Source organism: Mytilus galloprovincialis, chromosome 11 (assembly GCF_965363235.1).
Source record: "Mytilus galloprovincialis chromosome 11, xbMytGall1.hap1.1, whole genome shotgun sequence".
Classification (NCBI taxonomy): Eukaryota; Metazoa; Mollusca; class Bivalvia; order Mytilida; family Mytilidae; genus Mytilus; species Mytilus galloprovincialis.
In genome coordinates, this window is record NC_134848.1 from 14,681,321 (window position 1) to 14,694,049 (window position 12,729).

The 12,729-nt window shown below is 31.2% G+C and overlaps 1 protein-coding gene and 1 long non-coding RNA gene across 2 annotated transcripts; one reads left to right on the forward strand and one right to left on the reverse strand.

The window, feature by feature from the left end:
* Positions 1-427: 427 nt before the first annotated feature.
* LOC143051693 (uncharacterized) lies at positions 428-2,204 on the forward strand. The gene has a single exon (XM_076224604.1). It carries the CDS (start codon positions 801-803, stop codon positions 1,926-1,928), a length of 1,128 nt encoding a protein of 375 aa, XP_076080719.1. The 5' UTR covers positions 428-800; the 3' UTR covers positions 1,929-2,204.
* Positions 2,205-4,369: 2,165 nt separating this feature from the next.
* On the reverse strand, positions 4,370-11,414 carry LOC143051712 (uncharacterized). The gene is made up of 4 exons (XR_012970874.1): positions 11,330-11,414; positions 9,127-9,283; positions 8,434-8,511; positions 4,370-7,107 (listed from the first exon to the last, which is right to left on the reverse strand). It is a non-coding gene; the product is annotated as an uncharacterized LOC143051712 (long non-coding RNA).
* Between the last annotated feature and the right edge of the window lie 1,315 nt (positions 11,415-12,729).

The following is a 12,729-nucleotide window of genomic DNA, read 5'->3' on the forward strand; positions in this document are numbered from 1 at the left end:
CGAGTTGAACCTTGTTTTATGGCTAGTCAAAACTCCCACTTATTTGTATAGTGCAATGTTAAACATATCACTAAAATAACAAAGCTACGTGACAGGAATGCAGTACAAAAAAACGCAAGAATACGCAGCACAGTGACATTCATTCATGAATAATATAATAGTACATTATGTAAACAACATAATGATAACAGACACCTCCCATGAGTCGGATGACGATTTTTTACAATCTTTTTTGACAATTGTACATGTAACCTTCGGTAAAATGGTATTGTGAATAAAACAATGATAGAAGTGACCACTGGCAAAAACTTAAACGACCATTACTGCAATGAAGCTGATACATGTACCCTGCAGACAATTAACAACATTGAACAGAACAAGTATGATATTAAAAACTATAAAAAAAACCCTCAAACTTCAGTTCACGTTCACATCGAAACCTAAACGATTACGGAACCTGCTTGACCATTGTGAACATTTAAACATTTGGTCATTCAATACTAGAATTTTTCTTAATATATTATTATTATTTTCTTTTACTATACAACTTCGTTTCGACTGGAGATAATCCTTAACAACATGATGTATGGTGTAGAGGATTTAGTTATTCTCGACGATACTCCACAGAGACATGAAAGAACACATACTGGGGATAAACAAAAATGTGATGTTTGTTCGAAAGAATTTGTTCAATGTAATGACTCAAAGAGACATAGGAGAACACATACTGGTGATAAACCTCATGACTGTGATGTATGTGGTAACTTAGGTTTAGTCAACATGGTGGTTTACAAATACACATGAGAATACATACATGTGATAAACCTTATAACTGTGATGTATGTGGTAAAGGGTTTAGTCAGCGTAGTAATTTACAGGTTCATAAGAGAACACATACAGATGAAACACTTCATGACTGTGATGTATGTGGTAAACAGTTTAATCAGCATGGTAGTTTAAAGAGACACATGAGAACACATACAGGGGATAAACCTTATGACTGTGGTGTATGTGGTAAACAGTTTAATCAGCATGGTGGTTTAAAGAGACACATGAGAATACATACAGGGGATAAACCTTATGACTGTATTGTATGTGGTAAACAGTTTAATCAGCATGGTGGTTTAAAAAGACACATGAGAATACATACAGGGGATAAACCGTATGACTGTGGTGTATGTGGTAAACAGTTTAATCAGCATGGTGGTTTAAAAAGACACATGAGAATACATACAGGAAAGAAATCTCATGACTGTGATGTATGTGGTAAACAGTTTAGTCAGCATGGTGGTTTAAAGAGACACATGAGAACACATACAGGAAAGAAATCTCATGACTGTGATGTATGTGGTAAAGGGTTTACACAGCATAGTGGTTTAAAGACTCACATGAGAATGCATACAGGTGATAAACCTTTTGACTGTGATGTATGTGGTAAACGGTTTAGTCAGCATGGTAGTTTAAAACAGCACATGATAACACATACAGGTGATAAACCTCATAAATGCGATGTATGTGGTAAAGTGTTTAGTCTTCATGCTATTTTACAGAGACACATGATAATACACACAGATGACAAATCTCATGAATGTGATATATGTGGTAAACCGTTTAATCTGCAGAGTAGCTTACAAAGACACATGAGAATACATTCAGGCGATAAACCTCATAACTGTGATGTATGTGGTAAACGGTTTAGTCGACATGATAGTTTACAAATACACATGAGAATACATACACGCGATAAACATCATAACTGTGATGTATGTGGTAAACGGTTTAGTCGACATGATAATTTACAAATACACATGAGAATACATACAGGTGATAGACCTTATAACTGTGACTTATGTTGTAAACGGTTCAGTCAGCTTGGTTACTTAAAAAATCACATGAGAACACATACCGATGACAAACCTCATGACTAATGTATGTGGTAAAAGGTTTATTCAGCGTATTACTTTACAGAGACACATGAGAATACATACAGGCGATAAACCTTATGACTGTGATGTATGTGGTAAAGGATTTCGTCACCTTGGTGATTTACAGACTCACATGAGAACACATACAGGGGAGAAACCTCATGAATGTGGTGTATGTGGTAAAGGGTTTAGTCAACATGGTAGTTTACAGAGTCACATGAGAACTCATACAAGTGCCAAACCACATGACTGTGGTGTATATTGCAAACGGTTAAGTCATCATGTTAGCTTAGAGGGACACATTTGAATACATACGTGAAATAAAACTCATAAACGAGATATATGCAGGCATGCAGTTGTGAGTTCAGTGAGAGTTGTAATTGACATACTAGATACATGAGAACATGCTCTAGTGATTTTTGCGATAAATCTTATTTTTGTTTTAAATAATGTATAATTTTGAAGAAGTGACCTACAGAGGATCTACCCTTATGACAAACAACATGAAAATTGTTTTCAGAAGAAATGCATTAAAGAGGCACATGAAAACACTGACTTACTGGAAATAATCATAGATCATATGATGTATTTAGTAGAGGGTTTGATGATAATATAAACTTAAAGAAATAATAAAACATTTATTGGTGATAAACCTTATAACTATGAGGTATACATGAACTTAAATGCATTAAAATACTGACCTACAGAGACACATAGGAACACAAACTGGAGATACGCATTAAAATGTAATGTACGTGATAAATTTGTTCATGTCCCCGTTGTAGCCGCCCGTAAGGTTTATCGTTGTTTGTCTGTCCATCCGTGCATCCCGATATTGGTCTGTCCATCCGTACGTCCCGATATTTGTCTGTCCATCCGTACGTCCCGATATTTGTCCGTTTATTTGTACGTCCCGATATTTGTTTCCGCTCTCGCTCTCTTTGTAAGTCTCAACCAAATGCAATGCTACATGTTTGTATTGTTTAATGTCTATCGTTTTGTCATTAATATGCTTGTCTATCTGTCTGTCTGTCTGTTTATTTGTTTGTTTTAGTAACAATCCTCACTGCATGAAATGATGCATTTAATATAAAATTAAATGCATATGTTATGCATATTAAATTTCAAATTACAAAAAATATTATGCATTTACTTTGCTGGAAAATTTCTAATTTAATATAGATTTAAACTAAATTTAATATTGCAAATAAATTCCCAAATTTCAACCTAGTTTAAAGGTATTTTTAAATCTAAATAAATTTCAAATTTAAAGAATTTAAGTATAGACTAAATTTGAATAAATTTCTAATTTAAAGAAATGTTTATGTAAATTAAATTTGAATAAATTTGAGATTTAAAGAATATTTAATATTAATTAAATTTGAATAAATTTTAAATTTAAAGAAGTTTTGATATAATTTAAATTTGAATAAATTTGAGATTTAAAGATCTTTTAATATAAATTAAATTTCAATAAATTTCAAATTTAAAGAATTTTAAATATAAATTAAATTTGATTAATTATGTAATTTAATTACATGTAAATTCAAATAAATTTCTTGTTTATGACTTATTTAAATTAGAACTTCCATCAAATTTAATGCAATTTAAAGTCAATATAATCCTGTTTAACTACTTACAAAACAATAGTGCAAATGAATAATAAAGAAAAGGCAGAATTTTTCCCTCTGCTTTTAAAATTTATTTTTTTTGGAAAAGGGATGTTGGGGATTTGTTTTTACTTTAATCCAAATATCTGGTTTGGAAATATCTAATTAAATAAAAAAACAAAAATTAGGAAAAACAGGAATTTTTAATGGTGATAACTTTGTAGCTACTGTACATATAACATTGATCCTCCAACTTTTCTGATCCATGTTTACAAAGTATTAGACTTGAACGTCATGGATTGCTGCTCTGTGTATTTACAGTAGAATAATATTTGTGGTTTCAAATGGCAATGTGCAAATGTATAATTTGTCAGTAACATTGAAGACTGTATTTTTAAGATGAAACTTAAACAATAATCCAACGAATACATGTTACTCATTTGCAAAGCTCAATACCATTTTGTAAATATGCCTTTACCTATATGTTTAAAATGGCAATGCATCTGAATTTATATAAGAACTTGAAGAGTTAGAATCTAAGACATACAAAAAACACAAACACCAGATATAAACTATAGGACAAGGCTATCTCTATGTGTGATTTGGATTTTGACAATGGCAGCAATATACAATACAGGAGATAACAAAAACTTTTGGACAAAACATAACCATACACAACAATTTCTGGCATTTTCTTATTGTCATCCTGTCTAGGGCATAGTTATTTTCAGGGCATAGTTATTTTCATCACTTCTAATCGGGTCAGAATAATAAAAAAAAACAATTTTGAGTTATCTCCCTTTGTATATACTTCAATAAAAGAAACAAAGTATCTAACAAATTAATTTTATTCAGATACTGACAAATTAGAGTTGTTTTGGTGATAAATTAAAATAAAATGTCAAAAAGTTTGTTATACAATTTTAAAAACATTTAAAACAAATAAAAAAAACACTTTTGTTTAAAAAAAAGTCAAGTTCTACATCAAAGAACCTCATCAAATTCAAACTAATTAATAAAATAATGGTTATTGACAAATCAACATGCTTACTTGTATAGATTATTTAAGAATCATAACAATTGGGTTATAACAAATAGCAAACATAGGCACCTTTAAATTTTAAGTTTGGCATCATAAAAATATTAATGAATAATCTCCCCTGCTAGCATTATTTGTCAATTTTAAAAACTTCAAAAAGCAAAAAACAAAAAACATAACATTATTTACATGATTAACATAATTCGTAAATACACAAGAGTGCACACACTGAAATGTCTCGCCTTCTTTACTTATCATTGATATTATGTTGATAGTCCTAAGTATAAAGCTTTATTTAAAACTGTCACATAAACTTAACATTAACCAAGATAACTAAACAAAGAGAAATGAACCATGAAAATGAGGTCAAGGTCAGATGAACCATGCCAGGCAGACATGTACAGCTAACAATGCTTCCATACAACAAATATAGTTGACCTATTACTTATAGTTTTAAAAAAATAGACCAAAACACAAGAACTTAACACTGAGCAATGAACCGTGAAAATGAAGTCGAGGTCAAATAAAACCTGCGCGACTGACATATAGATCATAAAATATTTCCATACACCAAATATAGTTGACCTATGGCATATAGTATTAGATAAAAAGACCAAAACTCAAAAACTTAACTTTGACCACTCAACCATGAAAATGAGGTCAAGGTCAGATGACATCTGCTCGCTAGACATGTACACCTTACAATCATTCCATACAACAAATATAGTAGATTTATTGCAGAAAGTATGAGAAAAACAGACCAAAACACAAAAACTTAACTTTAACCACTGAACCATGAAAATGAGGTCAAAGTCAGATGACACCTGCCAGTTGGACATGTACACCTTACAGTCCTTCCATACACCAAATATAATAGCCTTATTGCTTATAGTATCTGAGATATGGACTTGACCACCAAAACTTAACCTTGTTCACTGATCCATGAAATTAGGTCAAGGTCAAGTGAAAACCATCTGACAGGCATGAGGACCTTGCAAGGTACGCACATACCAAATATAATTATTCTATTACTTATAATAAGAGAGAATTCAACATTACAAAAAATCTGAACTTTTTTTTCAAGTGGTCACTGAACCATGAAAATGAGGTCAAGGACATTTGACATGTGACTGACGGAAACTTTGTAACATGAGGCATCTATATAAAAAGTATGAAGCATCCAGGTCTTCCACCTTCTAAAATATTAAGCTTTTAAAAAATGTTAGCTAACGCCGCCGCCCGATCACTATCCCTATGTCGAGCTTTCTGCAACAAAAGTTGCAGGCTCGACAAAAAAAAAATCCTGCTGCTCGAACATTGATTAAAATTTCATTCCAAATGCTGTATGCAAGAATAAAAATAATAAGGTGTAATGTAATACTTAAAATATGTACAATTGAATAAAATAGCACACAAATAAACTTTTATCAACAAAATTATGTAATGTCAAGCAAAAAATTATCAATATTGAATGTACTTGGACAATTGAAGAAAATAATAAGTTTATATGTTTATAAATATATTTTGTTTACAAATTTGATGAAGTCAACATGTGCATGATGTGTGTACTTTGTTATTATTCATATAAATAAAATTAAAAAAAATTTGAGCCTTATTTTTGATAGAAATTTATTTATAATGAATGGCAATAACTTATTTTGATTTTATTGAACCATAAAATTAATTTTCAACTATTTACATTTTACATAATCCTCTTCGCAGATTATCTAATGTGAAGAATCAAAAAGTTATCTCCCTTTGACCAAGCGATTATAAATAATGTGAAATCTTACAGGAAAAATCTTGACAGCAAATACAAGACACTGAAATGAGCCACACTCAAATTATTATTCAGCATTTAATTAATTAGAAAAGGCAACAGAAAGTTTAAGTAAAAAGAAATATGTAGCTTAACCAAACACAATAACATAATCTGATGTCACCGATATGCTGCACTTGTAAATAATTTTGATAGAAAATGCAAATGTTGAAATAAAAGAGCAGTAATTCATTTTTTTACTTTAAAAAATAATCAAATTCAATAAACCAAACCACTTCATTTTAAGGGTTCCCCCCTTAAACTGAAAACTGTCAACTATAATTCAAAAGTAAACATGAAGGTATTTTTGTTCTTGCAAATTCCAAAAGTGTACCTTTGAATTGGTCCTTATTAAAATTTAAAGAAATTTTTATTGATATCTCTCAATTTTTTGTCATATGCCCTTAAGTAAAAACCCATGCAAGTTCTGTACATTTCTTGTGACAAGGCCTCTCTGATTTACTTGGACCTCAGCTCTTTGCCTTGTGCATTCAGCTGTCTCTGGTATTTACAGTCTAGTAAATGACTTTAGTTTATCCATGTAAGATTTAAAATCTTGTGACAGTCAAATCCCAGTTGTGATCAGGCGAGTTTATCTACAGAATCACTGTCCCAACTTGACATTAAATCAATTTGCATGGCCTTTCTAAGTTTGTCCTTTTCTGACACTGGCAGTTTCTTGGCTTAAAGGGCCTTAGCTCTATTTTGTAGCTTCTGTAATAAAGTAATAAAAAAAATGTTTAATTTTATTAAATTGACAAGTGATATATATATGTGACAAAAGCAATAATTTTCTGCATGCAATTATTCTATCTTAATGCAGTTGTAATCAAAATCATATATTTTTAAAAAAGATATTCTAATGAGTGACCCAAAAATATCTCGTGGAATAACTCTATATAAAGAATAGCTAGAAGTTGTGATAAATTTTCTATTTTCAGTGGACCATGAAATTGGGGTTAAACCATTAATTTATCCTTAGAAAGATCATAACATAAGGCACATGTGTATTTATTTTTAAGTTGATTGGTCGTTAACATCATTAACAACTATCCTGACCAAAAACTTTTACCAAAACTTGAACCTAAAGCAGAACAGATGAAAGAATAAACAAACAAAAGCATAGATCATTAAACATAAACCCCTTCTACTATTGTAGGCTGGCATAACAATTTATTGCAACTATTACACATTGTGATTTATTTATCAGCATCAAAAAAATTATTGATTTGTATCAGTTTAGTTTTTCAATTATATTTTAAAACTAACTCCTTCTATCATTGTTTGGTCTTATTCACGGTGTAGAATATATACAACTTTTATAATTTGATGTGTGATCCCCTCAGGGGTTCAGGCTTATATTTTGGCAAGTGTTTGATGTGTCTATGGGCACTATGGAGGTCTAAAATTAAGTAGCACCCCCTTTTTTCCCTAGGGAGATTGATATTGGAATAGCTCATTATTGAGTTTGTTGTCTTTATCAATTTCCATATAAATCACAATATCAGATACAGCAATTTTTTTTTCTTTTGACATATAAGAAGTATTTGTAAATAGTATTAAAATACAATCAGCTGTATACAATATAACCAAAACAAAAATCTGAGACTGGATTACTGCCCTTTTATCTATTTATTATTTGATCTATAAAATAATATTTAATCAATAGAAATGTGAAAATTTCAAACAAGATTTAAGTCAGTTATTGTTTGATTTGGCTAATTCTACTAAATACACAATTATTTTGATTTTTGTTGTTGTTTTTTTTTTCCTGCAATTGTTTGTAACACTCTAATAAAAATGAGTATGAATTCAATCCTCCATGACTCTATTCATGCTATTTGTTAGATGTCTCTACTCTCATTGGCAACCACACTTCATCTCCTTATAAATTAATTTTTGCAGGCCTCAACTAACAGTATTTTCCATAAAATATATAAAACAATAAAAAGCTAGTACAATCATGACAATGAGTACTATTAATTTATCCCAAGACTTGGTCTGGTCATGTCAAATTAATGTAATCATCAAATAGCTTACTTCAAAATAGAACCAGCTGCTGTTTTACATGTCCAGACTAGATTGTTTATGCCTATAAGCATCACAAACAGCTGCTTACTGCAAAATAAAACATAAAAAGTTCCTAAAATAAATGTGTATTGCCAGGAGATAATTAGTTGAATTTAAACATTCATATTATATTTGTTAAACTTGGTCTATTCCGAAAGAGTGTACAGGATTCCCAATACTCAATATATATATATATATATGTCTAGCGGGACGGCTGCAGTGCAGGCGATTTGGTGTCACGATATCACAGTAGCATGGGTTCGAATCCCGGTGAGGGAAGAACCAAAAATTTGCGAAAGCAAATTTACAGATCTAACATTGTTGGGTTGATGTTTAGACGAGTTATATATATATATACATATATATATATTTTACAATGTTTGGCTATTTGAAACATTATGATCACATGTATATATTCTGACAGACATTTCAACATACATGTAATATATACATAAGGTATATTTATAGATTTTAACAAGGCTAAGTAAGTATATAAGCTGATAATACTAAAAAGGCATACATGTAACTCTATCTTTTATCAAAGACAATGGCACGTCTCTATTTGAATTACATGACTTACAATGTACATTTTATCTTTTGAAAGATTTTTAAAATCATAAATTCAGAAAATGTAGACAATATATATATATATACAATATATACCTTCATATGTGAAGGAACATGGATGGCTGTTGTATTCCCTTATCTTTGAGCAGCTGTTTCTGCTTGAAATCGATTCTCTGTAACAGTTGGTGCAATTCTTCAATTTTTTCACTGTCATCAAGATTTCTGTTTGGGAATCCATCATCTTCTTTATTAGCTAAGTAAAATAAAAACTTTTTGAGAGAATGTAAATATTCAGCATGATGTTCATACAAAATGATATTAAGTTTAAATTCTTTTATATAAATGCCTTTTAAACTTGAGTCGCTGAACTGTAGTAACATGTATATAAACAGCATGTAAAGGTTTGAAATGTTTCCAAAAAAATCATAATATAAATGAAGGAAGTATGGTAACCTACATGTATGTATCATTTGTTTGGCTAGTAATTGGATCAACATCAGTTGGTCTTTAGCGGATAGCATTTATTTTGGAAACATACCACATTGTTTACCTTATTATCTAATTAATCTTCATATACAACATGTACAATGTGTATCTTAATTTTCTCGTTTGAATTGTTTTACATTGTCATATCGGGGCCTTTGCGGTATGGGCTATGCTCATTGTTGAAGGCTGTACAGTGACCTATAGTTGTTAATGTCTGTGTCATTTTGGTCTCTTGTGGACAGCTGTCTCATTGGCAATCATAGACATACCACATCTTCTTTTAATATATCAATAAGCATTTGAATCACAGGCACTTGTTTCTATCCATTGGAAGACCCACTATCAACGTATATTTTCGAGAAGGTACCCAACTAATTTTTTCACCTCTCCGCTTAAAACCATTATTTCTGGTAAATATATATACATTAATAGTGGGTCTTCAAATGGATAGAAACAAGTGCCTGTGATTTGAATTTATACCAATATCAAGAGTACAACTCGTAGTGTTGTAGGATTTAATAATGTCCCCCATGAAAAAATGTCCTCCGGACACATTTTCGTAATAAATACTGTCCATGGACAACATTTACTTATTTAAATGTGTCCTGGACACAATTTCCTATGAAAATATGTCCTCAGGTATGAAAAAGTGTCCATGAACATGGACATTATTCACTACCATAATATTGTCCAGGTGGACGTTTTTTCGCAGGACATTGTGTCCGCCTGGGCAATTTTTGATATGATTAAAGTATCAAATGATATCCATTGCCTTGTTATTACTGGACACATTTTAACTTTAATTGCGAACTTTAATTTGTTGTTAATTTGACCATTGTTGACATAGAGTTGTCTCATTGGCACTCATACCATCCTTATATTCATATTTATATCTTTCAATATAATTATATACATATATAATTCAAACACAAATAAGTATCAGATGCTGTTCAGTATTATTTTCCTTGTAGGACACAATTTTATAACATTGACTACAAAAAAATTTGTTCTGTAGATGGACCATATTTCATAACTGTTGCGGTAAAATGCTGTCCACTTAGGAGACAATATTTCATGGCAATGGACATTATTTATTTTCTATTGCTTTCTTCTCTGACATAATAAATATAGTAAAGTTCTTCAGATTTGATTTTACACTTCTTATTGTTATTATTTCATTGTCATCACCATTTGCTGGAAATTTCTTAGAACTTAAATTTCTCTATATTCACTTCTATCCATTATTTGTTTGTTTACATTTGTATATTTATCAATTTCTCATCAATCCTTCATATTTTAATGATAATTCATGTATAATAAAACTTTTTAATGACCTTTGTATTACTTCCCTTGGAGGACACAATTTAATAGGAACTACTATGAAAATTTGTCCTGTGGGTGGACACTATTTCATATCTTTTTGCAGTAGATATCTGTCCATTTGAGGGACACTATTCCATGGTAATGGACATTATTGAATACCAAAATTCTATGAAAAAGTGTCCACATGGACACTTTTTCACAGGACACTATTATGTCTTACAGTGTCACCTGGGTAAGTAGGGTACATGTACCTATAGAACAAGTCAATTATCCAATAATCTTAAAAACTATAGCACAGTTTGTAATTATTCCGTGACAATAAACAATAATTGGGTTTGCACGACACCTTGACCATGTCGATCCCCTCCTTTTTATAAGGTTTTGGGAATAATAATTAATTGGGCATGCATATCAGATTAATCATAAAAAGTAAATTGATTGTGTAAGGTTATGTAATATATAATGATCTATATTAAAGTAATGCGGTTACCAAATCGAAATTCATGTTGAATTTGAAGTGTGTTCTTCTTTTGGGATTTGAAAATCCCGCAACATGACGACACATTGCTGTAATAGAAAACACTCGAGACAACCGAAAGGTGCACGGTCGCACTAAAATACCAATAATATGTTATTAAGCCAACTAAAATAATGTATCCTAATTGATAGATTGATATGATGCGTATATAATATAATTGTTTAAAGGATGTGAATAACAGAATAAATGACAGACACATGATCTCCAGAAATTAACTAGTAAAGATAATAAAGTTTTTTCCTGGTCTACTTTTTGGTCTTAACTTACACTGTTATCATAACAACATTACAAAAAAACGCGGGACATGACCAGATAATAAATATAATTTTTCATACGTACAAATCAAGTTGATCGAGTTACCTGGACTCATAATATTCACATATTAGTATAACCCTTAATATATATTTGTCAAATTATTGCTTTAATAGTGAGCATAGGTACTTGGGTACAGGACATTTTTTTTACCCTACCCTTTTTTCCAAAATCTGTTGTATTTTCGTTTTCTATTAGGCAGCAACCATTTGATTTTCTGGGGGGGGGGGGGGGGGGGGGGGGGGGGGCTATGGTTTTTTTTGGAAAAAAAAGTTTGTTTCCAGTTTTTGGAGAAAAAAATAATTTGTTTTCGATTCTGAGAAAAAAAAATTGTTTGTTTCACCCTCAGCTGCCACTATATGTAATGCTAAAATTGAAAAGAAAAAAATTGTTTTCGACTTGTCGCGAACAAAATAGATTGTTTTTCGCCGCAGGCGAAAAAAAAATTTGTCCAGAAAAAAAAACCATAGCCCCCCCCCCCCCCCCCAGAAAATCAAATGGTTGCTGCCTTATTTATTTTTTTCGCGTCTGTCTGTACGTGTCATTAGAACATAAATACACTACAAATTACTTGGTTTTGCTATTTACTATCAATTCCAAGTTTACTGTCCACAGCGGTCACGGATATATTACTAAAGAGAGTGAATTTTAAAATAGAAAACGAAAAAATAACGGATATTGGAAAAAAGGGGGAGGGTTAAAAAAATGGTGACATCCCATTAGTCTGACAACCATTATTCCGACAGCCCAATAGTCCGACAACACACTATTCTGACAGCCCATTACTCCAACAGCCCATTATTACGACAACCCATTACTCCGACAGCCCATTATTCCGACAATATGCGTTTTTCTTAGTGTATGGATAAATTTTCTCTAAAAAAACCAACTCCGCTCTCTGATATTTGTGGTTGTCCGTTTTGATTCCAATTATTTTTTGCATGCGGACATTAATTTTGTCTCAGTATATTGGGGTTGATACACATGATTATAACAACTGCTCAGTCCTTAACCTCGCCCCTCTTTCGTTTTGCGTGTCT